This window comes from Peromyscus maniculatus, chromosome 8, assembly GCF_049852395.1.
Source record: "Peromyscus maniculatus bairdii isolate BWxNUB_F1_BW_parent chromosome 8, HU_Pman_BW_mat_3.1, whole genome shotgun sequence".
In the NCBI taxonomy this organism is placed as follows: Eukaryota; Metazoa; Chordata; class Mammalia; order Rodentia; family Cricetidae; genus Peromyscus; species Peromyscus maniculatus.
In genome coordinates this window covers 104321919-104347477 of record NC_134859.1, presented here as the reverse complement: position 1 = coordinate 104347477, position 25559 = coordinate 104321919, and the positions used below count along the sequence as shown (strand labels likewise).

The 25559-nt window shown below is 50.5% G+C and overlaps 2 protein-coding genes and 1 long non-coding RNA gene across 6 annotated transcripts; 2 read left to right on the top strand and 1 right to left on the bottom strand.

Moving 5' to 3' along the window:
* Window positions 1-5990: 5990 nt before the first annotated feature.
* St6galnac2 (ST6 N-acetylgalactosaminide alpha-2,6-sialyltransferase 2) lies at window positions 5991-24442 on the top strand. 4 transcript variants are annotated; one of them, XM_006993670.4, is made up of 9 exons: window positions 5991-6229; window positions 9999-10059; window positions 14512-14692; window positions 15723-15885; window positions 16466-16604; window positions 19010-19113; window positions 20993-21076; window positions 22492-22591; window positions 23481-24442. In XM_006993670.4, exons 1-9 carry the CDS (start codon window positions 6102-6104, stop codon window positions 23646-23648), a joined length of 1128 nt encoding a protein of 375 aa, XP_006993732.2. In that variant the 5' UTR covers window positions 5991-6101; the 3' UTR covers window positions 23649-24442. The 4 variants fall into 4 exon arrangements, with proteins under 4 accessions (XP_006993732.2, XP_076399903.1, XP_042139093.2 ...); XM_042283159.2 differs by having other exon boundaries at window positions 6041-6229; window positions 14518-14692; XM_076543788.1 differs by lacking the exon at window positions 20993-21076 and having other exon boundaries at window positions 6039-6229.
* On the bottom strand, window positions 13399-14606 carry LOC143267053 (uncharacterized). The gene is made up of 2 exons (XR_013041983.1): window positions 14482-14606; window positions 13399-13516 (listed from the first exon to the last, which is right to left on the bottom strand). It is a non-coding gene; the product is annotated as an uncharacterized LOC143267053 (long non-coding RNA).
* On the top strand, window positions 20068-20997 carry LOC143267052 (testis-specific serine/proline-rich protein). Its single transcript, XM_076543792.1, has one exon. It carries the CDS (start codon window positions 20126-20128, stop codon window positions 20990-20992), a length of 867 nt encoding a protein of 288 aa, XP_076399907.1. The 5' UTR covers window positions 20068-20125; the 3' UTR covers window positions 20993-20997.
* Window positions 24443-25559: the final 1117 nt, after the last annotated feature.

Here is a 25559-nt window from a genome sequence, read left to right as displayed (position 1 = left end):
TCTGTTTCAACACAGAAGCGGTTTCATGAGGTTTTTATGGCACAGAACAAAGCGAGGGACAAATCAAGATATTTGTGAAATGCATCGATGGAGACATTGGTGGACGGCAGGAGCAAAGCCAGAAGCTTGCTTACAGGCCTCAGGCTGTCTGGATGGATTCTTAGCTTTCTGACTGAATGGGAAATAAGTGTTTTGTTTGTACATACTGGATGATTTACTTAACCGTCACAAAGATGTTATGAAAGCCAGGCTGGTCTACATGAATTCTAGTACAGTCAGAGCTACATAGTAAGACGAGGTGGGGGTAGGGAGAGAGGGAGAGAAATGGTCCAAGATAACCTGGCTGTAGCCCTGCAACACTCCAGCTCGCTGTAATCACGATATCACGATGTCCTTTGCTTGCTTTCTTTCTCTCTCCCCGCCCCCCCCCCCAAGCTGAAGACCGAACCTAGGGCCTTGTGCTTGCTAGGCAAGCGCTCCACCACTGAGCTAAATCCCCAAACCCATGATGTCCTTTTCAGTTTATTAGACCTGCAGGAGGTTTGTTGGAAGCTGCAGCTTCTCTCTATGAACTTTTGTGAACAGAAGTTTAATTTAGATGCTTCCAGAGGTGAAGGGGCTCAGGCAGAGCACTTGCTGCTCCTGCAGAGGACTGAGTTCAGCTCCCAGCACCCACACAATGGCTCACAACCACCTGTGACTCCAGTTCCAGGCAGTCTGACCCTCTTCTGATCACCACCAGCACCAGGCATGCACGTTGGTGCATAGCTGTACATGCAGGCAAAATGCTCACATACATAAAACAAATATTTAAAAAATCAAAACATGGTAAGGCAAACCCTTAACATTTACATTCAATGTCTTGATTCAAAATTGGTTGATATGTGATACTTGAGGCCAACAGCCCCAAAGCATGGCAGACATTCTCTTTCTCTTTCACACAACACATTTTTGATTTCTTTTAATCTTTGTTTTATGTGTATTTATGTTTTGTCTGCATGTACAGCTCTGCACCACATGCATACAGAACATCTGCTTGCCGGTGACTGTGTCAGAGGAGCAGCAGGTGGCAACTGAAGGTCAAGGTGTCAGCCCACCAGGAGGCAACTCCCTGATGGGTGAATCTCAGATAGAGGCAAGGCCCCGAGACCACAGACCCTGGAATGTCTCTTGCTTCTGCTGTGCCTTTACATGTTTGCCCACTGCCATCTTCTTCTGATATCTGGCATGGTGTGAATGGGTATGGGGAGATCCCCACTGCCTGTAATGTAGTATGTTTATCTCATGGATACATCCCACTCTACTGGGCATTTTTAAAAGATTTATTTATTTATTTATTTATTTATTTATTTATTTATTTATTTATTTATTTATTATGTATATAATGTTCTGCCTGCATATATGTCTACAGGCCAGAAGAGGGCACCAGATCTCATTACAGATGGTTGTGAGCCACCACGTGGTTGCTGGGAATTGAACTCAGGACCTCTGGAAGAGCAGTCAGTGCTCTTAACCTCTGAGCCATCTCTCTAGCCCTCTACTGGGGATTTTTACCTGTGGATTATTATGAAGATGATTCCTCCCTAAGCTGTACTGTCTAATTGATAATAATAATAATGTTAGCTTATACAGAATTTTGATGAATAAAAATAAATACAAGAAAATGTCACACAGCTAGGGCCTATGAGCTTCACCTAAGGAGCTGCATTAGATCACAGCTCAGGTTAATGATTAAGAAAAACAATCGAGTCCCAGTCAGCCCAGATAGCTTAAATTATTTTAACCTTAATGTTGGGAGATGTGTTCAGGTTTTGGAGTGCATCACAGCGAAAACAAAGCTTTGAAAATAACTTAAAGTTAGACTAAAATGCTTTTGTCAAATGGCTTTGAGGTGAAAAACTCAAGAAGATAATCTAAAGTTTTAGAAAGGCACATAGTTGAGTGAGGAACTCCTTCAGATCAGGGAACAAGAACAAAGCAGCCCAATTATTATTTGCTGACGCACGTTTCTTTAGGATTAGTTGATGACCAAAGGTGTTATTAATTCCTTACACCCATTTCTACCCTCAATCTCCTGATATAACAATCTATTGATGAATGGACATGCACCCCAAAGATTTAAAGTACAGCTGATTCTTTTTCACATATAAAAGTTTAGGTTTGTGATTCCTTTAAGATTCCTTATAAAATTACCTTTCAAGATAAGTAATAAAGTAATTGGCCCTTTCTTTGTAACTGCAAAATGCAGCCTGCCAGTGAAAGACCTGACTAAGAAGAATACCTTGCTTGCCCACATGGTTAATCTATAACAAGTTGCTTGGGTATGAATGGATGTATGTGGGTTCTTGGGATAATTTGTTTTTCACCTGTAATACATAAATACTTCATCATGTAAGGGATATGGAAAACATGCTGTTTTCTACTCTGTTTTGTATCCATTGTAATCATTCACTTGAGAAGCAGAAAGTAACCACATTGTAATTTTTATATTGCCTGAAAGATTTTGCTGGGGTATATGAGCTGTAAGAAAAAGAATAAAGATAGAATTAAAGAGAGTTAAAATGGGCTAGAAGGAAAACATCAAGAATGAGAGAGGTGATCTGCTCAAGGGGCCCCTGGCAGTAGGATCAGGATCCATCTCTGGTGCGTGAGCTGGCTTTTTGGAGCCCACTACCTATGGTATTGCCCATACAATCACTCAGACATATGCAACATATACATAAATAAAATACATATTATAAATATACTGTTTTAATTTATATTTTATATGTATTTTATTTATGTATTTATAAATATGAGTTTATAAATGTGCATATGTATATATACTATATGTATATGCTATTTATAAATATAAATATATTTACACATATGTATTTGCATATATATATATATGACAACTGCTACAACATGGATGACACTGTGTTAAGTTAAATAAGCCAGTCACAAAGAGCTCAACACTGTAAAATACACTTATGTGAGATTCATAGTGTGGAATTAGGGTCTGAGTGACTGTATGGGCGTCGCATTCATGCAGTGCCCCTAAAAGTGTGCATTTGATCCTGTGGAACTGGAGCTACAGTAGATTGTGAGTTGCCCGATATGGATTTGTTGTGGCCGTGTCGAGAGATCGTCCCCTCCTCCTGAGCAAGTCTACCACAGAGCCGATATCCGATATCCAATGCAAAACACAAAGGGGTTGATTGATAACAAGCAAGCCCTGATTTGGTCCCTGTCCAACAGCCAACACAGCGGGGACTAAAGGCATGTGCCGCCGCCGCCACCCAGCGATGCAGGATGTCTTATTTTCATTCCTTTGCTATGGTAAAGTACCCTGCCAAAAGCAACACTAAGGAAGAAGTGTTTATTCTCCTGGCTTATAATCTCAGGTTACAGTCCATCACTGCAGAGACATAAAGGAATCGGAAGTGCTAGTTACAGCCACAATGAAGTGTATGAGCCCATGCATGCCTCATGAAGGTCAAACTGGTCTACATAGCAAGTTCCAGGCATGCCAGGGCTGTATGGGGAGCCCTTGCCTTGAAAAATAAGAAAAAAGAAAAGAAAAGGAAAAACAAACCTTATCTAGACAGTCTCCCCTTTGGACTCTTCCCACGTATGAAGTAACCATCACAAAATGGGCATGGTAATTCCATGTAATTTGGAAGGCAGAGACAGGCCAGCCTGAGTTCAAGGCCAGGCTGGTTTACAGAGAGTTCCAGGACAGCCAAGGCTACACAGAGAAACCTTGCCCCCCCCCCCAAACAACAACAAAAGTAACCATCACAGGGAGTCTTATGTAACCCAGACTGGTCTTGAACTCTCTAAGTAGGAAAGGGTGACCTTGAACTTCTAATTCTCTTGCTTTCAACTGCCGAGAATCTAGATGTATAACTGACTTATGTGGTGCTGGGGAATTTGAACTAGACAAGGCTTCATGAATGCTAAGCAAGCACACCTCCAACTGAGCTACATCTCCAGCCCTGAAGCTCATGCTTGATGATCTCTCTTTTCTCCAAAGAATGGCAGAGACAAGAGAAGGCTTGACGTGATGTTCTAGAAACACCGGAAAGCAGGGCAGGCGCTGAAGCCAACCAAGGGTTAGGCAATGGCTGGCAAGGAGAGGTCAGCTGAGGCTGTGTTCTTGGTTCCATCCTGCTTTGGCATGAGTGGGCAACCTGGGGGAGGAAGACCACAGGGCAGATCCTAACATGAATCTGTGTTGGTGGAGAGCCAAGCCCACAAGTGGATTTGTGTTACTCACTGATGAGATAGTAACTCAGACTGTGACCCGCAGACCCAGGCCAGATGGGAACGCGAGCTCCTGAGAGACGACTCTGGGGAATGGACAGGACCTTTGGCCTGGGGAAGTGTTGCCATGGGACAGTGAAAATGGTGGACCTGAATCATTAACACAGATGGGCATCAACTCCCACAGAGGAGTAGAGCATCCCCTGGGAAGGGAGAGCCTGTACCACTGTGGGTGGGAAGCTGAAGAATAACTGGTTACTGATTCCCTTTCTCTCCGTGAAGCAGGTGCTAACGGGAAGAGGGGTTTTAGAGGTGCAGAGAGAGATTGAGGTCTCATTAACCACAGAGAAGGTGAGGATGGGGTAACAGCTTCAGGAGTTTTGACAAGGGACAAAGCCCAAAGATTGACATGAAAAACCTGAAGTGAGGCCAGCGAGGCGGCTCAGCCGAGAAAGGTGCTTGCCTCCAAGCCCAAGGACCTGAGTTCCATTCCTGGGACAGACCTGGTGCAGGAGCAAACCGACCTTCAACAATTGCCCGCTGGCCTCCAGCCATGCGCTGGCACACCCACATACATGTAAAGTAAAAGAGAACTCGAAACCACAAATCCTTAGCTGTGGCCACCAGCGGGGAGCATTCTTAGCAGCTTCGGGACAAAGGACAGGATTGGCTCGTTGGCTACACCCCAGGAACCCTGTCCCGGTCCACACCTGACTAGGTGGAACCCTGTGAAGAGGCCACTCTTGACTACAGACAGACTCAGGGCCCAGAACGCCTGACATTGGGCAGATACAATACCTGCACCCGAATGTCCTCAGCTATCAGCAGATTAAAGCAGTTTGAGGCGCCGAGGCTCACCCTTCCAGACCCTATAGTTTGGAGTCTGGGATATTTCACAGGATTTTGGGGTCCAAGACACCGCACACTGGAGAACACACCATCTCACCGACGGTCCCAGACAGGAAGGGAATCTGCTTTGGAAGAGCACCACCCAGTTTCCCCAGTGTCTCCTGGTGATGCTGACGCCCTGCTCCATCTCTCCCACTCAGCCTCTCAGGCCAGGTTGGCCTCCATTTGTAAAAACAGCAGTGAGCGGAGAGGGCTGACTTTTCTGCCTCATCGCCAAATAAAGCAATAACAACCATCACCGCGGGCTCCCTACATGACGCCCTCCATCTCAATGGGTAGTCACCAAATAAAGGGATGACAACCTCAGCCCCACAGTGCACCCCACCGCGGCAGGCTCCCTACCTGGACCCTCCACCTCCAACCCCAAATCTGGGCTAAGGGGTTTCCTTCCATCCTTTGGTGAAAGACGCTCTTTTGCTCTTACACACGGTACCAGGGCCTAACCCATCTCACGGTCCTAGTGAGAGGAGCCAGCCAGGTCGTTTCACAGCTACCACCCACCCTCTTCTTAAGTCCATAAATCTGGGGTGGGTCCCTAAGCTCACAGTGCTCGACCAGCGCACTCCCAGCTGGCCCTGGACGGTGCGAACCAACATCCCTGCCCAACTCTACGCTAGGTGTGCCTGGGGTGTGGCTTTGGCGGGAAAGCAGCGTCCCGGGTGGTGACCGCCATCGAAGCCCCCGCGGGGCAGCCCCGGACTGGCGGCCGCGGTTCTGTCCTTTTGGGGAGCGGCCCTAGAGACGCTCAGTCTTTGGAGTTGCGGCGACCTCCAGCCTGGCGGAGATACAGGGCTGCAGGACCCGGAGGCGCCCTGGCAGCCCGCGGTGGGCTGGGCGGGGCAGAGCAGGGCTACCGCCCCCGCGCGTCCCTCCAGGTCTGGCCACTCCGCCCAGGAGCTCAGGGCGCAGGGGCGGCAGACGGGGCGCACCCCGGCCGGACTCGCATGGACTTCCCGCGCCGCTGGCTCTTCCGGATGCTGCTGCTCTTCGCGGCCGGCTCCGGGATCCTCCTCACGCTTTACTGCTCGGTGCGGCAGCGGCAGCGGTTCCTAGAGCCCCAGGCCCAGGCCAGGTAAGCGCGGCGGGGCGCTGAGCCCAGGGCGCGGGGAGAGGGCGCTCTCTAGATGCTCGCAGACACCCTGGGATGACTCGCAGCGGCGACACGCCTTTTGAAACCGCCTTATAATCTCGTGCTGCCACCTGGACCCGCGGCCTCTGCCCGCCCCGAACACACTGGTGACCCTGACCTCTTTGGTTAATTTCGTCCAGGCCTAATTAAAAGCTCCCTGTTGTCGCTTTCTTCCTGGATCCACTTTTAGGGTAGAGACCCAATTCCTCTACTTTCCAGCTTTCTCCTGCTCTTCAGTTAGGAGGTAGCCAGTCTTGCTCCGCTCACTTTGGGCTCCGAGCTCAGACCTGCCTGCATGTGGCTCCCTTTTGTCTGGGCCTATTTGTTTAAGTGGTAACTTTGATAAGCACCATCTGGGCATGGCCCAGAGAAAAGGCGAACCCCACCTGGGATAACACAGAGGCCTAGTCTGGACGCATCTGAAGCTTCCACCAAGTTCCTCCTGCTTTCCAGAAACCTGAGAATGTCTTTGGTAGGCTACAGTTCCAGTTTACTGAAGGAGCCTCAAGAGTCTTTAGCTTTATGTCTGGGAGGTACACCAAGGCATAGCTAGAGTGTGGGCTTGGAGGCAGAGAGCCCACGCAGAGACCTCAGCAACCAGCCTTCTTCCTCCCAGCCCTTTGCTTCTGCACAGTTCTCAGCAAAGCTTGCTGAGATGAAAACAAAATAAGTATCTAGCGTTTGGCTAAAGGACACAGCTCAGTTGCAAAATAAGGTGAAAATTGCTTGCAAACAGTTGGCTAACAACCCCGAAGCGGGCGACATCCTGCAAAGGCCCTAACATGCTTGACTTCACACGGAGGGTCGGTTTCATGGATTACACCTCAACGAGGCTTTTCTTCCCTTTTTTCTTTCTTTCTTTCTTTCTTTCTTTCTTTCTTTCTTTCTTTCTTTCTTTCTTTCTTTCTCTCTCTCTTTCTCTCTCTCTCTCTCTCTCTCTCTCTCTCTCTCTCTCTTTCTTTTTATTTATTTATATTTTTATTTTTTTGGAGACAGGGTTTCTCTGTGTAACAACCCTGGCTGTCCTGGAACTCACAGAGATGTGGCTGCCTCTGCCTTCCGAGTGCTGGGATTAAAGGCATGCACCACCACCGCCAGCATCTGGGAACTTTTCATTTTATTTTTTTAAAGTTACTTTTTACAGCCAATAATTTTAAATTAAATTTGTTCTTTGAAAATCTATATATTGCTCGGGCAGTGGTAACTTATGCCTTTAATCCCAGCATTCAGGAGGCAGAGGCAGACGGATCTCAGAGTTCCAGGCCAGCCTGGTCTACAGAGCAAGTTCCAGACAGCCAGGGATACACAGAAACCGTCTCAAAAGGAAGAAAGAAAGAAGAAAAGAAAATGTCATTATATGTGCATATAATGTGTTCTATATACGTGCATATAATGACTCACCCTCCACCTCTTTTGTCTCCCCACCACCAGCAGCATTCCTTTCTTCTCCACAAACAAGCTCTTTTGCTGCTTTGCTTTGTTTTATGAACCCCTGAGTTTAACCAAGGGTCTGTGTGAGCGTGGGTGTGGAACAGTCCCTCAGAGTCTGGTGGGTCTCCAGTGGGTACGCAGCTGAAGACAATAACTCCCCAGTCTTCAGAATCCATCCATATTCAATAATCCTTTCCCTAGGGAGAGGAGGGTTCCAAGAGCCCCTCCCCTCCCCCCAAGGGACTGTTGGCAGGCCCAGCCTTGTGCAGGCCCAGGGCAGGCAGCTAACTGCAGCTGCTTTGAATTTATGGTTGCAATGGCCATGTCTTGCCCAGAAGACGGTATTGCACAGCGTGCCCCATTGGGTTCTCACAGCCTTTCAGCCCTGGATTCTGCAATGTTCCTGCCCTTTAACCTCCATATGTGCCTCATAGTGTGCGTGCACCTTCACACAGATGAATGCACACATACCACACATAGCACACACACACATTATACACACATTTTAAAAAATTAAGTTGACTATATTTAGTTTACTTTGTTTTTTGTTTTGAGACAGTATCACATAAAACTCAAACTTGCTTAAGTAGCTGAGGATGGCCTTGAACTCCTGACCCTCCTGCCTCTGCCTTTAGAGGGCTAGAATTATAGCAGGTGTCACCACACCTGATGAATACATTTAGTTTTATAAAAATGTACATTTTTGTGCTTATTGCTCAGGCTGCAAAGTCTTCACAGAAGGGTATGGGTGCCTACCTCCCTTTAAGGAGGAGCCCTAGGTAGCAGGAAGATTTGGACTCCTGAGAGAGGGCCTGTGAAGTCACCAACCCCAGGCAGCTGGGAGGGACCATTAGGCCCAGAGTGAGGGGTGCGGTTCAGGAGAGTCCCCACTGTTGTCACCCCATCTCAGGCACGTGCACCTTGCTGTCCCAAGTCTGTGAGTCTGGCAGTTCCTGTGTGGGTTCACAGGCCTTGCCTGATAGAGTTACCAGAGAGTGGGGGATGGGGGGGGGAGCGCGGAATCGGTCAGAATCTCAGGACCGGCAGGGTGTGGATGTTTGCCAGGCTCCTTCCAAGCTGCCTAAGCTGAGCACGACCAGGTTTCAGCTCTGAGGAGGAGGGAGGAGCCATGGGATTATAGGGGTGGACATCTGGCTAGTGGAGGAGGGGCAGGCGTCATCCCTGCTTGAACCCCTTCGGGATCTTACTAGAAACCTGGGAATCCAGAGGTGGCACTGACTCAGTGGGGCTCAACATCTGCAGGAGACCTGTGTTTCCCGGGCAAAACTCCCAGCCCCGAGGCCTCTGCACCCCTGCTTCTCTGACGCTGCTAGGGTATGGGCAATGAAGGAGGGGGCACCCGGCCACCAGGGGCTTCTTCCTCTTTCCCCTCTGCCCAGGGCCTCATAGCGCCTGGGAAAGGTGAGCACCCTCTTGCCTCCCTTTAGAAGACCCTGGTAGAGAGGTACAAGAACCTCGACTTTCTCCCCTAGGAACAATGGCTGGCATTTAGGAGACCTTTCACATGGGATAATTGAGCTGGTCTCTTGGGCCCCTTCCAACAATCAGGTGAGCCAAGAACGGGTGAACAGAGACGGAAGACCGAGGTTCCAGAGAGCCAGTGGACAGCTGACCAGAGCCAGGGCTGGATGCAACCCTAAGAGTCAGGCTTTCAAGGCCCACTGCAGCCTTCCCCAGGACGGAGCTGCAGAACTGGGGGCATACTCCGCTGGAGGAAAGGCGTCCCCTCATCTCATTCCTAACAGCTGCCCCTCAGGCTTCTGTGGTTCCTGTTTGCTTCTGTGGCATGAGACTTCGTCATCAACCTGAGGCTGGCTTCAAATCTATGTAGTAGAGGGTAGCCTTGAACTCTTGACCCCCTGCCTCAATCTCCTAAATACTGGGATCAAGGGCATCCATTGCAACCTTCATCCCTGGGGCTTTAGCAGGAGCCCTCTCAGACAGTCACAATTCCAGGGACTTCCTGTTTTATATCTTCGTATTTTAACCATCGCTATTCCTATAAATCCATCTTTCTGCCCCTTGCTGAGAGACTGGCTGAGTGTCTTCCTTTGTGGAGCTTGGCAGAACATAGTTGAGAGACGGTATAGGCTGAGCATCTAAAGAGGGAGTTGTGGTCCAGAATAAGGGTGAAAGAAAGATCAAAGGATTACACATCCTGAGAACCCTGGCATTTTGTCAGCCTCAGAGCTGAGGAAATCAGTCTAGAAGCTTCAGGTGCTGGTTGGACCCCCAGTTTACTTCTGCCCTTTCCCCCCAGGAGCATCAAGTCACCTCGAGCAACCTTTGAACCCAAGGCATCGAATTCCAAAAGCAGAAAGGTACAGTGGTCCACCACTCTGGGGCAGTTTGAGCATCTTCTAGCTCCGAGGAGAGGAGAGAAGAAAACAAGCAAGAACATTCTGAGGCTTCTGGGTCTAATCTGCACAGAGATAAACAGCCATCTCCTGAGGCATCTAGACCTGGCCACTAATGTTTCCTGTATCTCAGCAGAAAATGGTGGAGAGATAAGTAGCCCCATGGTGTATCTAGAACCCAGCAGGGAGGTTCTTGAAGTCTTAAAATTGTGTCCTTTTAACTACATGTCTGAATATGTGTGTGTGTGTGTGTGTGTGTGTGTGTGTGTGTGTGTGTGTGTGTGTGCGCGCACATGCGCATGTGAGTGCAGGTGCCACAGAGGATACAGGCAGCAGAACTCCCCAGAGTTGGAGTTGTAGCCGGTTGTAGGTGCTGGGAACTGAACTCAGATCCTCTGCAAGAGCAGGATGTGCTCTTCATCAGGGAGTCATCTCCCCAGCTCCCTCAAATGATCTCTTTTTTAAAGTTAATTTTATTTATTAGTAGTATGTGTTTGCTTGTGTGTGTGTGCACCCAAAAAGCATAGGATCCCCTAGAACTGGGATTATGGGCAGTTGTGAGCCAGCCAATGTGGGTGCAGGGAATTGAACCCTGGTCCTCTGCCAGAGCAATGTATGCTCTTAACCATCTGTCTCTCCAGCCCCTTAAAATTGTATCTTTGGGGTTTGGGGATTTAGCTCAGTGGTAGAGCACTCGCCTAGCAAGCGCAAGGCCCTGGGTTTGGCCCTCAGATGGGGGGGTGGGAGGATATATCTTTGTGTTGAATGGATTCTTTATTCTTCCAAATGTCTGCTTATGAGAAGTCACGGTTCACTTGCTCACTGAGGAGCAAATGCCAAGCTCTGGGGTGACGTCCCATATTAGCCTCAGGGGTCTTAGATCTCGGAGCTCTAGTCCAGAAGCCTGAGTAGTAGCTGAATACCGGATGTGCCACACCGCACTTCATTCTCAAGTTTCAGGTAAACAGCAAGCAGAAGTATTCCAGGGGGCAAACTGAGCCACGGAGCAGTGAGGTGCCTTGCCCAGGACCACCCAGCAGTAATCAGTGCCGTTGGGATGGGAGCCCCGATCTGACCCCAGAACTGGCCATACACTGGGTGGTGTATGGAACTTTCCTGCCACCCCAGCTCCTTATACAGGTTAAACTGGGAGATGTTTGTTTCTTTTATGGAATAATACAGGCTTAACCACTGTTTTCAGTACCCAAGAGATTGGACTTGAACATGTTAACTGAGATTTTAGGGGCACAGGGAGAAAAGGCATCCATTTGTTCAAGAGTTTAGATATAGCCCAGGCATCCAGAGACAGTACAGTGGTCTGGTCTGGTCAGGTGGTGAGGAAACCTGTGTGGAACAGGTCGTGGGCACGTGGTTAGCAGCTGAAGAGACTATAGGCATCTTGAGTGTGTGGGCCAGGTCGTCTTTAAGTTTCCTATGGGTGTTCTGCTTGGTGCTAATTGACACACAGCCCCAGCTAGTTTAAAACAGGCATCGCTGTGGCTTTTGAACATGTGTAGCAAGGTGTGCTCTGTGATAGGGACAATCCCATTCTAATGCATGAGGTCCCCAGAGACCAAAGGAAGGAAGGCAGACAGACCCGGGGTGCATAGAATGTCTTTCACTAGAGGAGTTATTGATGGAAGTGTGATCCTGGGAAGCAAGCACCAAGGCCAGTTGGATTCCCACACTTTGGACCAGAAAGAGGGATTCATTTGTGGCTTCGAACAAAAGTGACTTCATCTCTGCAATGTGCCTGGTTTTCCTTTCTTTTCTTTCTTTCTTTTTTTTTTATTTATTTTTATTTTGTGTTCATTGGTGTTTCACATGCATGTATGTCTGTGTGAGGGTGTCAGATCCCCTGGAACTGGAGTTACAGACAGTTGTGAGCTGCCATGTGGGTGCTGGGAATTGAACCCGGGTCCTCTAGAAGAGCAGGCACTGCTCTCAACCACTGAGCCATCTCTCCAGCCCCCTGTGCCTGGTTTTCTTAAGGAAATATTGAAGAGTTAGCTGTGTCTGTCTGTCTGCTGATGAGGACACCAGATAAAGGCAGAAGGTGCACCCAACTGAACTGAACTATAATACAAAGCCACCATCGGCTTCACGACCTGTGTCAGGGGCTCACCCACGGACACTGCTGTTACCACTCCCCCTTTCTGCCACTTCATTGAACCTTACTGACCGCTCTTAACCTTTGGACACCAGCGTCCAAGGGAAGGCACTGTGGTTTAGGCAGAAGTCATGTATTCCTTGGCCACAGGACATGGCACGAGCCTGACTTTCTTGCATCCGTGTGTGTGTGTGTGTGTGTGTGTGTGTGTGTGTGTGTGTGTGTGTGTGTGTGTGTCTTTGCTTTAATGCACCACTAGCAACGTTCTTGAATGTTACGCCACTCATCTCGTCTCCCCATATGCCCTGTGGTTTGGATTACAGCACTTTGCATAGTGTGGGATGCTCATATGTTGCATGATAGCAGAAACCACGGTCTGACCATTTCCTGCTCTGTCCTTTGATCAACGGCTTAACAACAGGCTTATTCAGAAGCAACCGAGCCCCACCCCACCCCCACACCAAGGCTGTGTGAGACTCAATACTGTGGGAAAGCAGGGGATTAGAATGGGGCAGCTAGGAACCTCACTCTCCCAAAGGGCCCTGTTTCCTGGGGCTCTCAGAACTCAGGGCATGAGCTAGGTGACTTAAAACAATGGCAGCTGGGGGTGGAGAGACTGCTCAGTGGTTAAGAGCACATCCTGCTTTTGTAGGGGACCCAAGTTTGGTCTGCAACACCCACATCAGGCAGCTCACTCACAGCCTCCTAGACCCCAACTTTGGGGGATCTGATGCCTCTGGTCTATCGCAGCTGCTCTCATGTGCATAAACACACATATGCATCTTTTTTGTTTGTTTTGTTTTGTTTTTTGAGACAGGGTTTCTCTGCGTAGCTTTACGCCTTCCCTGGAGCTCACTTGGTAGCCCAGGCTGGCCTCGAACTCACAGAGATCCGCCTGGCTCTGCCTCCCGAATGCTGGGATTAAAGGCGTGCGCCACCTCTGCCCGGCCATATGCATCATTAAAAAAAAATCAACTTTCCACAGGTTCTGAATGCCAGAGGACCAATATCACATCAGGGGGGCCATATTTCCCCTAGGGCTCTAAAAATACCTCCCTTGCCTCCCTCTGTCTTCGGCATCCATCCCTGCATGGCCTCCATTTTTCACAAGGCCTCATCATCAGGTGGCTGGTTGTTGGATTTATTGCTTGCCTAAGCCCATAAACCCCATCCTGATGACATTCACAAATACCTTATTTCCAAGCAAGGTCAATGTTTTAGCTTTTCTATTGTGACAAACACATGAGAAAAAACTTCAAAGGAAGAACAGCTATGTTGGCCCATGGTTTCAGTCACTTGGATCCACTGTTTCTGAAAGCAGAGCATCATGGGAGACAGCAGATGGTTAAATGGAGTCATTTACATCATGGCAGCCAGTAAGCAGGGTGAGAGAACACAAGGGGACCCCGGGACAAGATATAGCCCCCAAAACATGTTGCAGTGACCAACTTCCTCCAGTGAGGCCTCACTGCAGAAGTTCCTACCACCTCCCCATGATGCCATCCAATTATGTCATCATCATCATCATCATCATCATCATCATCATCATCATCATTATTGTAGTGTTTTGAGACAGGGTCTTTCAGTATCCCTGGCTATCCTAGAACTCAATATTTAGACCAGGCTGGCCAGGAAATCACAGAGATCCACCTGCCTCTGCATTGGGAGTTCTGGGATTAAAGAGGTGCAGCACCATGCCAGGCTGTCATCAGATTATTAACCCATGTATGGGTTAATTGATTAAGGCAGAACTCTTGTGGTCCAAATGCTTCTCAGTGATTGGCTCCATCACCTGAGGACAAAAGCCACCTGAATGGCACATTGTGTCCTAACCATCACAGAGGTGCTTGGTGGACATGAATGCTGGGTTCTGGAAATAAGCAGCCAAGGGAAGGAGGGTGGGTGGGTACAATTCTTCCCAGCACTCTCATTTCACGGGGAGTTCCCCCTGGAGGTACGACTTCCATCAGGCTGATAGTCTAAATCCAGGTTGTACTCACTGGTTGCAAAGCACCCAGAGTTTGCCCAAGTGTGAGCTGAAGGAGTATGAAGCCAGCTCCACTGAAACATGGACATGTGGTACCTGGACAAGGAAGGGCTGGGCAGGCTAAATCCAGAAGGTCCCTGACCCCGCCCGCCAGGCTGCTGGATCACAGGCTATTTCAGCTGAAAGATCCAGGGATGGCCCCTTCTGGAGGGATGAAGGAAGCCAGCTCCTCCTTCTGAATTCTCCTGTGAGGTCTGTAGGCTCCCGGGAGACACACTCTGGCCCCTACCTGACAGGCTTAGCCCTCTCCTCTTCTCAGTCACAGAACCAGCCTTGCCAGCACCCACTTTCCCTGGCCATTCAGAAGGACGGACATTTCCGGGGCCTGTTTGACTTCTCCACCCCCGTGCTGCTGTGGGGCGGCCTCTTCACTCAAGAGCTCTGGAACGATCTGAGCCAGCACAAAGTCCCCTTTGGGTGGCAGGGGCTCTCCCGCGAAGGTAACCCCCTACCTGCTGCTTCTCCCTCGCCTTCTGCCTCCTGCCTCAGCCGGCCTTCTTCCCACTGTTGGTCCCACTGTGTTCCAGCTCTGGCTGCTTTCACAGCATCTATGGGGCACTTCGTGGACTCTTCCTGGTGTGGCTCCTGCGTCTCTCTCTCCTCCATCATCATCCAGTCACCCAGCACTAAGCTGAGATTCGCTTGCTCAGTGGCTCTCACTATCTTGGAGCCTCCTGGCATGGAAAATGTCCAATGTTTAATGACAGTCTGATATCAGAGGCTTAGGGGCCTTCACGGCACTGTCGTGGCTGCTTATTGCCCAAACTACCACACTCAGGTCCACCCCACGCCTTGGGTTCTTTTCTTTTGGAGCATACACAGTCTATTTTTTTTTTTCTTTTTGGTTTTTCGAGACAGGGTTTCTCTGTGTAGCTTTGAGTCTTTCCTGGATCTCACTCTGTAGCCCAGGCTGGCCTCGAACTTACAGAGATCCGCCTGCCTCTGCCTCCCAAGTGCTGGGATTACAGGCGTGCGCCACCACCGCCCAGCTGGGTTCTTTTCTTTTGGAGCATACACAGTCTATTTTTTTTTTCTTTTTGGTTTTTTGAGACAGGGTTTCTCTGTTTAGCTTTGTGCCTTTCCTGGAACTCACTCTGTAGACCAGGCTGGCCTCGAACTCACAGAGATCTGCCTGGCTCTGCCTCCCGAGTGCTGGGATTAAAGGCGTGCGCCACCCCCACCCTACCCCACCCCCCCACCCCACCCCACCCCACCCCACCCCACCCCCCCCCACCCCCCACCCCACCCCCCCGGCGCATACACAGTCTTAGAGAACTAGTTATTCAAGATATCCAGGCCACCCAGGCTCCCCCTATCCTTTTCTCCATCCCCCCTACAGACACTGACTCCTATTCTCCCCCCATCCTCTGTACTTTCTGGGTCTCCATAACATATGTCTCAAGCCAGACAGTCTCAGGAAGGCCTAGCAACAGCCAACTTCTCATAGTTCCCCCTTGTCCACACCCACAGCTATCATCTCTACCCTGAGACTTCTCGACAACCCCAAGAACGCAGAGCTGTTTGGTGCTTCCAAACCGCTAAGCTGTATTCGGTGTGCCGTGGTGGGTAACGGAGGCATTCTGAACGGGTCCCGTCAGGGTCAGAAAATCGATGCCCATGACTATGTGTTCAGGTAATGAGGGCAGGGTCCAGGCAGCTGGGTGAACAACATCTGCCCCGAGGCCAGGGCCAAGGCAGTCGCCAGCCTAAGGCAGCTCAGCAGTTAGGTTGGGCAGATGGCTGGTCTAGACCAGCAGTTCTCAACCTGTGGGTTGTGACCCCCTTGGGGGTTCAAACAACCCTTTCACAGGGGTCACCTAAGACCATTGGAAAATACAGATATTTACATTATGACTCATAACATAGTAAACTTACTGTTGTGAAGTAGCAACAAAAATAACTTTTATGGTGGGGGGGGTTCACCACAACACGAGGAACTGTATTAAAGAGCCATGGCATTAGGAAGGTTGAGAACCACTGGTCTAAACCAAGGATCAGCCAACCCCAAAGACAGAGCACAAGTGCCCAGTGTGAAGAAACCTCCCATTCAGAGAGCATCCCTTAGGAGACGTGAGGACCACAAACAGGCATTCTCGTGGGCAGGGGCGTGGTACCAGCAAGAGGGATGGGACAGGTGAGGCAGTGCCATGGAGAGGGGGTAAACCAGATGACACCGAGCGGCCACAAAGACACTGACGGGCTTCTGCGGGCAGACTCAATGGAGCAGTGATCAAAGACTTCGAACGTGACGTGGGCACCAAGACCTCCTTCTATGGTTTTACTGTGAACACCATGAAGAATTCCCTCATCTCCTACGCCAACCTGGGCTTCACCTCTGTGCCACAAGGGCAGGTGAGGCCAGGAATGGGTGAACCATGGTGGCTGACAGTGGGCGTTGTCTTCTTAGGACCTCTTCTATGGGGTGGGCCTTGGGATTCACAGGCACTGTGATGGATAGGTAGTGTTAAAACCTTGGCCACCTACTGGGCGTGGTGGCGCATGCCTTTAATCTCAGCACTTCCTATAGGCAGAGGCAGGTGGATCTCCATGGAGTTCCAGGATAGCCAGGGCTACATGGAGAGACCCTGTCTCAAACAACAAAAGGAAAAGATCTCAGCTACAAGAGGCAGACATTAGAGCTAAAGGCAGATCTACTGGAGATTTCCCCATTCTTTCCAGTGACTGGGGGCTACCCTCTTGAGCACAGAAGGGGAAGGACTAATATGTGCTGACTACAGATGGGTGCCTTGTGAACCCCGCTTCACTAGGGAGCAGACTGAAGACTTGAGCCCTTCCATGCAGCAAGTCAGCAGAAGGCCCAAGGTTCAAACCTAGACTGCCCACCCCAGAGTTTCCTTATCTATGCACAGTGCAAGGGTATTTATTGGGTACTTCCTCTGTTCCCAGAGCAACTCAGGGTGTGAACATGAGTGTCACAGTTGCTCTGTGTGGGATCATCATACCTGTCTGCAGATGGCCAAGTTAGGGGCTACTGAGAGGTCTCCAGGAATGGCGGTACACACATGCAGTCCCAGCACATGGAACTCGGGGCAGGGAGATCTATGTGATTTTTTTTTTTTTTTTTTTTGGTTTTTTGGGTTTTTTTTGTTTTTTTCCGAGACAGGGTTTCTCTGTGTAGCTTTGCGCCTTTCCTGGAACTCGCTTTGAAGACCAGGCTGGCCTCGAACTCACAGAGATCCGCCTGCCTCTGCCTCCTGAGTGCTGGGATTAAAGGCGCGCGCCACCACTGCCCAGCGATTTTTTTTTTTTTTAAGATTTATTTATTTATTATGTATATAGTGTTCTGCCTGCCCATGTCCTCGCAGGCCAGAAGAGGGCACCAGATCTCATTACAGGTGGTTGTAAGCCACCATGTGGGTGCTGGGAATTGAACCCAGGTCCTCTTAAGTGCTGAGCCATCCCTCCAGCCCCTCTGTGTAATTTTTGAGGTCAGCCTGGTCTACACAGTGAGCCTTTGTCTCTCCGGGGAAAATGCCGAGAGGTTTGAGAATGGTTCCAAAACCACTGGGCTAGAATTGCCCAGATGTGGGCCCCTGAGACATTTCCATTTCCCACACTACCAACCAAAAGAATGATGCGGGACACCTTAGACTCTCATCAGAGCTCTGTGTAGGAAATGGAGGTTCAAAGAGGCTCATGCATTGTCACAGCTAGTGCCAGAGCCAGCCTGGAGCCCTCTCCCCCGGGTCGGCTAGTGCCGGAGCCAGCCTGGAGCCCTCTCCCCCAGGTCAGCTAGTGCCAGAGCCAGCCTGGAGCCTTTCCCCCGGGTCCTCCCTCCACACTTGCTATAATGCCATGTTTTCTGCCTTGAGCTCTCTAGATGCCACATGCAGGGTGAGAGAGATCTTGGGTAAGGGGTTCTATGGGCCTAGGAGGGAGGGGCCATGTTTCTAGAAGCTTCTGCCTCTGATCAGGACATTCAGGAGTGTGTAGATTGCCTATGCACTGAGTCCCTACTGTAGAAGCTATTAGTTCATGAGAGAACAAAATGTGGCCATTATACTTCTGTGGGGTCTGTCACCCGCCCCCCTTAAATGCTAAGCCTTTATCATCTCATCAAGCCAATGTGTCAGGAATGTGGGCATGACTTAGCAAGTAGTTCTAGCTCAGGCTCTTTCAGGCCGTGGACTGCTTCCATCTGAAGGCAGGAGTAGGGCTGGGGTCAAGATGGCCGTGGACAGGTTTATTTCACCTGGGCCCTTCTAGAGTCCCCATGACATGATGGCCAACTTTCCCCAGATTGGGGAATCCAGAGAGAGCAAGGAAGCCAAGCCCCTTTTATGACGGTCTTCAAGATCTTATGTGTGTTTTGCCAGCATGTATGTCTCTGCACCATGTACATGCTTGGTGCTCGCAGAGGCCAGAAGAGGGCGTTGGATCCTCTGGAACTGGCGTTATGGATGGTTATGAACCACCATGTGGATACTGGGAACTGAACCCAGGTTCTCTGGAAGAACAGCAAGTGTTCTTAACCGCTGAGCCATCTCGCCAGCTATTTTCTAGTTTTAGAGTCTGGCAGGAGGATCAGGAAGCAGAAGGATCGGGACTTCCTTGTTTGCATAGGGAGTTTGAGACCCTTTCTCCAAAAAACAAAAACACAGAGATCTTAGGCATCAGTCACAAAGTCTAGCCAATCATCGAGGGCACGGCAATGCTCACAAGCTTGGGTGGCAAAGTGAGGCAGAGGACTGTTTTCGTCTGGAGCTGAATGTGAATCTGTCTGATAACCCTGGCAGGACCTGCACTACATCTTCATCCCCTCAAGCATCCGGGACTACTTGATGCTGAGATCTGCCATTCTGGGTGTGCCTGTCCCAGAGGGCCCTGATAAAGGGGACAGGTGAGCAGCTGACTCCCCCCTTGTTCCAAGGACCCATGGTTGGATAGAGAAGCTAGCTGATGGATGGCTCATTAGCCCTGGCTATGGTGTGAGAAGCTGTGCAAAGGGAAGAGAAAAATCCCTCTCAACATTCAAGTCCCTAAATATTCAGCATAATTTAGCACTGAGGATTGTGCTCTGGCTGTCAGTGGGTACCATCCTCTGAGGACCCTTGGGTAGAGCAGGACACAGAGCTCATAGAACTCTGTCCAGTGGATGAGGAGGTAATGCTTGGCCACCTGAGTGTTGACATTAAAGCTGAAGGCAGATTTGGCAGGGCTCGAATGCTTTCAGGTGATTCAGGGCCCAGGCAGTCATACGGGCTTCCCTGCTGGGTGAGAGGTTGTCTGCTTGAGGGGGGTGAGCCGGCCTGGCCCCTCAGCTCTGGGCAGCTGTCCCAGCTGTCCTGCTGGAGGACAGACATGCACCAGGGACAAGAGGCTGCTTCTCAGCTGGCCCATTGAGCACACTGCTCTGGAAACTAACATCTGGGGCCAGTGTCCATGTCACGGATCCTAGCAGGTAGGCAGCCTCCCCAGGGCTCTGCCCAGGAGCCAAGAACACCAGGTCCCCAGGCTCAGTCCAAGAGAAGTGGGAACAAAGGGTGCCATGTCCTCTCAGCACCTTCCCGGATGTCAGGCCTAAGTGCTGGCCTGAACCTCTTCTCTACCTTCTCAATGTCTCGTGCCTGAGAAACCTATGCCACTTCTGTGGCCAGATGACCAACCCTTCTCATGGCCCTTGGGACAAGTGACCCACTCTCCCAAAGAACAGTTTTCTTTATGGGTTTCATGTCAGAAATCAGGCCAGCCCTGCTGGGTGCCCCACCCCCACCCTGTGATTACCTAACAATTGTTCCCTGGCGTTGCTATAGGTCATGAGAACTGAGGATAGGTTCTGGGCCGCTCTGGGAGCAGGCTCTTAGGGGAACTGCCTCAGAGTCCCCGGGTGGACATAAGCCTCCCTAACACCAATGAGCTCCCCCTCCCACACCCCAGTTCCATCCCCAACCCAGTCCCCATCCCAATCCCGATCTAACCACGCTGATAATACAATCAACCAGCAGCCCCCCCCTAGCTCTGGAGGCTCAGCCCCTTCCCCTTCCCCCACCCGGGGGACTTCTTCCCGCCCAACCTCTCATAACCCCACCCCAGCTACCTCTCAGCCTTCCTCCCGGGCTTCCTCCCAGTCCCCTAGTCCTCATATCCAACATGGGTCACGAGGGTCCACTCAAGTCCCTACCCCTCCAGCCTCCAAATCTCCCTCCCAGACAGGATTAAAAGTCCTCTCTCGAAACCCTTCCCTGACACCCTCCGTGCCCATGACCAGGTCCCCTTCCCACAGCCCTGCCAACTCGGCCTCCTACATCGGGCCCACCCGCAACATCCCTTCCTACATTGCCCCCTACGTGCCTCGCTTCATGAAAGAGCCCCCCTATTTCCAGCCCCCTACAGTACCTCTTCCGCAAAATCGGTGCTTCCCCTGTCCCTTTCCGTGCCAGAACCAGGAATCCCGGCAGCCGCCGCCACCGCCTGACTCTTTCTACTTCCCTCTCCTCCCCCCACCCCCTCACCTCCCCCAGGTGAACTGCTCCTACCCCACACCTCCAGCCCTGTTCACACCCCCATCCTCCCTCTCCTACACTCCACCGACGGAGGTCCTGCTGAAGGGGAAGCCACACGTGGTACCCTCGGTGCTACCAGCTACCTTCTATACCCCCTTCTCCCGCTTCTACTCCCAGCCCAGGCCCTACCGCTACCACCGGCGGTTAACGCTCCCCTCGCTCTCCCTTCAATACGATGGTTCTGGACGCTCTGTCCACTTCTATCGTGGGTCCTAGGCCTCACACCTATTTTGGACCAGAAACCTCTGCCAGTAAATTCAAGCTCCTGCATCCAGACTTCATCCGCTACCTGACAGAGAGGTATGGGGGATGGGGATGGGGTGGGGAGATGGGAGGACCTGCTTTCCCTTTTCACAGCTATCCCACGTATTTCTAGTGCCTTCAGCTGGGTCTCACTCCCTACACACTGGGACAGCACCCCCGTATTGAGTGCCATGTGCTCATCACTGTGCTAAATGCTTCTGTGATTCGCTTACTGACTTAGACAGTGATAGGGTGCTGCTGATCCAGTGGACAGTCAGCACAAAACAAGAAGTGGGAGAACCCAAAGAAGCTGAGTTCTAGGAACCTTCACAGAGCCCAGTGTACAGCGGTGTTCGTACTAAAAGTCTAATATCATCCCTTTTGGTTCCAAAAGCCACTGATGGGAAAAGCGAGGGGAACAGACAGCCTGAGCTGACCTCTCCCTCCCTTCCTCGGTGGTGGTTCTCAGTAGGTTAGATTGGATATTTGGTTCTGTCAGGACATCGTCTGGGTTGTCATGGAGGGCATGACATTAGTAGGTAGAAGCCAAGGATCTGCCAAACATCCTTCAGTGCACAGGTCCAGCAGTGGTGCCCGATGCTACCCGTCCTACAGTCGAGAAACACGCTGTACAACACAAAGGCTCGTATCTCAACAAAGTGCTTGACGCAGTAGGTGCAGCAAGGCCAGCGGAAGCTCTGTGAGCTTGAGTGAGCTGCCCAGTCAAGCTTTAGACATAAATCCAGGTCTGAGGTCAGCACCTGTGGGTGCTATCACACCAGTGAACCCAGAGCTAGGATCTGAGTGAGCTCCCTGCTCATCCATGATTCCTGCTGCTCCAGTTGTGTGGGGGAGAGAAACTTGGGTCTCAGTTTAAATAATGAGGCCATCTGTGTGTGCCCAAACATTGAAGATATTGGAGTGGAAGACAACAGTTGTAGAATGGAGGGGGGTCTCACCCCATAAGTTGTTTACTTCGTCCTAAAATCTTCACACTTAGATCACTTGGATGTTCACTAAGTAGAGAATTGGAGTCAAGGGCCAGTTTCTGAACTTCTACGGTTTGTTTGAGTGGGTAGACTAGTCCAGCACTGCAACTATGGCACTGGCATGTGACACCTACCTGTCCTTCTCAGGTCATATGTAAATCTGTGGGGAGGCTGGGCAGGGAGAGAAACACACAAGCAGGAGTACATGGAGGTTAGGATGTATCCTTAGCATCATCTCCTCTCTACTTTGTCTCATTCTCTTGAAGTTCGCCAGGCTAGCCGACCTTTGAGTTTCTGGGATTCTGCGTCCCTGCCTCCCATCTCACCATAGACAACTGGGATTACAGATGTGTGCTACTGTGCTGTTGTACATGGCTGCTGAGGATCCAGATGGGGTCTTCGAGCTTGTGTGACAAGAGTGTTACTCACTCAACTCTCCCACTAGCCCCTTCTCAGGGTTTAAAGCTTCTGATGTCCTTCCAGGTTTTTGAAATCCAAGTTGCTGAACACACGTTTTGCAGATCTGTATATGCCTAGTACAGGAGCACTCATGCTGCTGACAGCCTTGCACACCTGTGACCAGGTAGGTGGTGGGCTCCGGGAGCCGTGGCAGCACAGCATGGCTGCCAGCACAACTCCTCCCCGTGGCCCACTAGTCCTTCCCAAGGCTAGCCACCCACAAGTGGGACACAGCAGCAGACAGGACTCCCCAGCAGCAGGAGTGCCCATCTACCTGCTTACTCCCGTCATCCAGGAGGGTCTGATCTGGGTCAGCCCTGCTTCACTGACAACCCTGCTCAGTTTTTACTCTACGTGGTATTTAAGTTGGTATGGGTCAGACAGCTCTTCTGAAAGCGAAATCTAGCTGGGGACAGCCTAGAGCTGGCACGGACAGCGGATTCAGCCTTCCACATGCAGGAACTCTGGAACTCTGGTCAAAGGTTCCCAGTAGGGTGCCACCTGGTGATGTGTGAAGAGGCAGGGAGAGGTTGACTGTTAGCTCTCAAAGGCAAGCTGTGGATACAGATGAAGCAAGCATGAGGCCCTAAGCTCGCTCCATCCTTGGTACCTTAAAAAGGAGTTGTGATCCCTGTAAAGGCATGAGGGATGGAAGCCAGACAGCACCCTGTCCCTGTCCACCTTACCTATTTTAATTCTGGTGTCCCAACTATAGTCACTGTAGACTTCCTCCATCCTTGAACTTCAAGATCATGATGTCTGTCTGGGTCATACTTAAGTTCTAAAGCCAGCTCTGCCACTGTCTGAATGGGGACATTTGTAATTACCAATTACCCACTCTGTTCAATGGCATTAAGACTCATCTTGTGAGAATGTGTACATGGGGTACAGTACGCATGTTGAGCTGTCTATCTGCACCCTAAGGGAACCGCGTGGGGACAGGCACACCATTTCAAGTCCCTTCACTGCACCCTGTGGCTCAATAAACGCTAACCATGACTGTCCTTGCCCAGGTCAGTGCCTACGGATTCATCACAAGCAACTACCAGAAATACTCAGACCACTATTTCGAACGAGAAAAGAAACCAGTGATATTCTACGCAAACCACGATCTTCCCCTGGAAGCCTCACTGTGGAAGAGCCTGCATAACGCTGGCATCCTTTGGCTGTACCAGCGCTGACACCATAGTACCGATTTCTTTACTTCAAAAGTACTTTTCTTGACCTTTCAACCCCTGGAAGAGGCATCACTCCCCTAGAGGGTACTGAGACAAGACCCACGGCCATCACGTCACCAGAGCCTGTTCAATGTATGACACCATCGACCTGACAACTCTCTGGCTCTTAGCCAGAGGAGGGCAGACTGCTTTGCAGCATTTGTTTTAAAATTGAACCTTAATACCCCCAAATGAGACAGTGATCCTCACCAGCAGAGAGGCTGGTAGTTCAATGCCAGCACCTGGTTCTGAGCAGCTAGGAACGTTAGAACCACTCCAGGCTATCTGGTAACCAGTACCAAGCAGAAGCCCACTCCTAGCAGAAACCAATGGCATGTCAAGTCCCAAATGCCAGAGCCATTCAACCTGTGAGGACATCTTAAGCTTTCTGAGAACATGACATTACTGCCTTGTGACAGACAGCGAAAACCAGAGGCAGAATGTAATTTGAGGCTAGCTAATAGGGTAAGTGATGGATGACCATTTCGTCCTTTTTGTGTTGATTAGTTTGGAGGGATGGGTGAGGTGCAGCTCAGGACCGTGACTACCTCGCGGGCACAAGCACCAAGGCCCAGGTTTTAAGCACATCCAGCACCAGCGTACGGGAGGCACCAGCTCTTGACCAGCTACACACAAGCTGCCACTACTGAGAGAAGTCCTACTGGAGACATGCCGCTCCTTGTCACCAACAGGACACCACCGAGTGACAGACCCTCATCCCCACATCAGCGATTCAATAAACATCAACTGAGGCGCTATCAGTGTCATGAGCTTTGGAAAGCCATCTCAGTCTCCAACCAAAGTATCACACCCCTAAACTGTGGCAGGCTGGGGGTGCAGTGGGTGCCCAAGGACTGCTGGCTGGATACCCCGCAGCAGCACACCTATCCTGGCCGACCCCCCACGGCTGAGGACTGACATTTGGTTCCATGGTTTGGAAAAACTGGTGGGGAGGGATAAACTCATCACTAACGACCTAACAACTTTAAAAACCTTTATTCCCAGTCCAGGGCGATGGTCCCAGCCTGGTCTACAAGGCCAACCAGCAGACCATGTGCCCAACAGTGACCATAGTGGCTCCCATCTGTAATCCCAGAACTGGGGAGGCTGAGACAGGTCCAGTTTGGGGTAGAATGAGCTTAGGCCGGCCTGGGTTTTAGTTACTGGGAAAACCACAGCCTCTTGCTACCCCGAGAGCAGGAGTTAGAATGGGGGGGGAGGCAAACAGACTCTCAGGAGCCCTGCCAACTAATTTCACAGTCCTGTCAGTTCTTCAGACTACCTCAGTCCCTTCCAGGACCTCACAGCCAACTGTACTTAAACCCCACTGCCCTGGCAACCCACATTTCCTGGCACCCTTTGATCCACAGTGCAGACACATTAGCAGTACTTTCATCAATGAACCATTTTTTTTTTTTGGTAATGTGCACTGGTGTTTCACCTGCTTATGTCTGTGTGAAGGTGTCAGGTACTGGAGTTACAGACAGTTGTGAGCTGCCATGTAGACACGGGTCCTCTAGAAGAGCAGTCAGTGCACATTAACTGCTGAGCCATCTCTCCAGCCCCGAACCACTGACTTTTCTTAAGACCTATTTTTATGTGTATGGGTATTTTGCCTGCATGTTGGTCTGTGCATCACTTGCATGCCTGGTACCCATGATGGCCAGAAAAGGGTACAACATTCCTTGGGACTAAGATTAGATAGTTGTGAGCCACCATGTGGGTACTGGAACTGAACCCAGGTGTTCTGGAACAGTCAGTGTTCAACAGTTATCTCATCAACCCATCATCACTGGATTAAGTGCGAGGTAATGCTAAGCGGCAGCAAGCAGGTCAATAGAAATGGTCTGATTCTCTGCACTTAGGCTCAAGTGT

What these genes read in the sequence shown, in the direction of transcription:
- St6galnac2 (XM_006993670.4), top strand. Translation starts at nt 6,102, where the DNA reads ATGGACTTCCCGCGCCGCTGGCTCTTCCGGATGCTGCTGCTCTTCGCG. An exon ending in CGAATTCCAAAAGCAGAAAG is followed by an intron (nt 10,060 to 14,511) that starts GTACAGTGGTCC and finishes TCCTCTTCTCAG; the next exon opens with TCACAGAACCAGCCTTGCCA. An exon ending in CCTTGCACACCTGTGACCAG is followed by an intron (nt 22,592 to 23,480) that starts GTAGGTGGTGGG and finishes GTCCTTGCCCAG; the next exon opens with GTCAGTGCCTACGGATTCAT.
- LOC143267052 (XM_076543792.1), top strand. Translation starts at nt 20,126, where the DNA reads ATGAGCTCCCCCTCCCACACCCCAGTTCCATCCCCAACCCAGTCCCCA.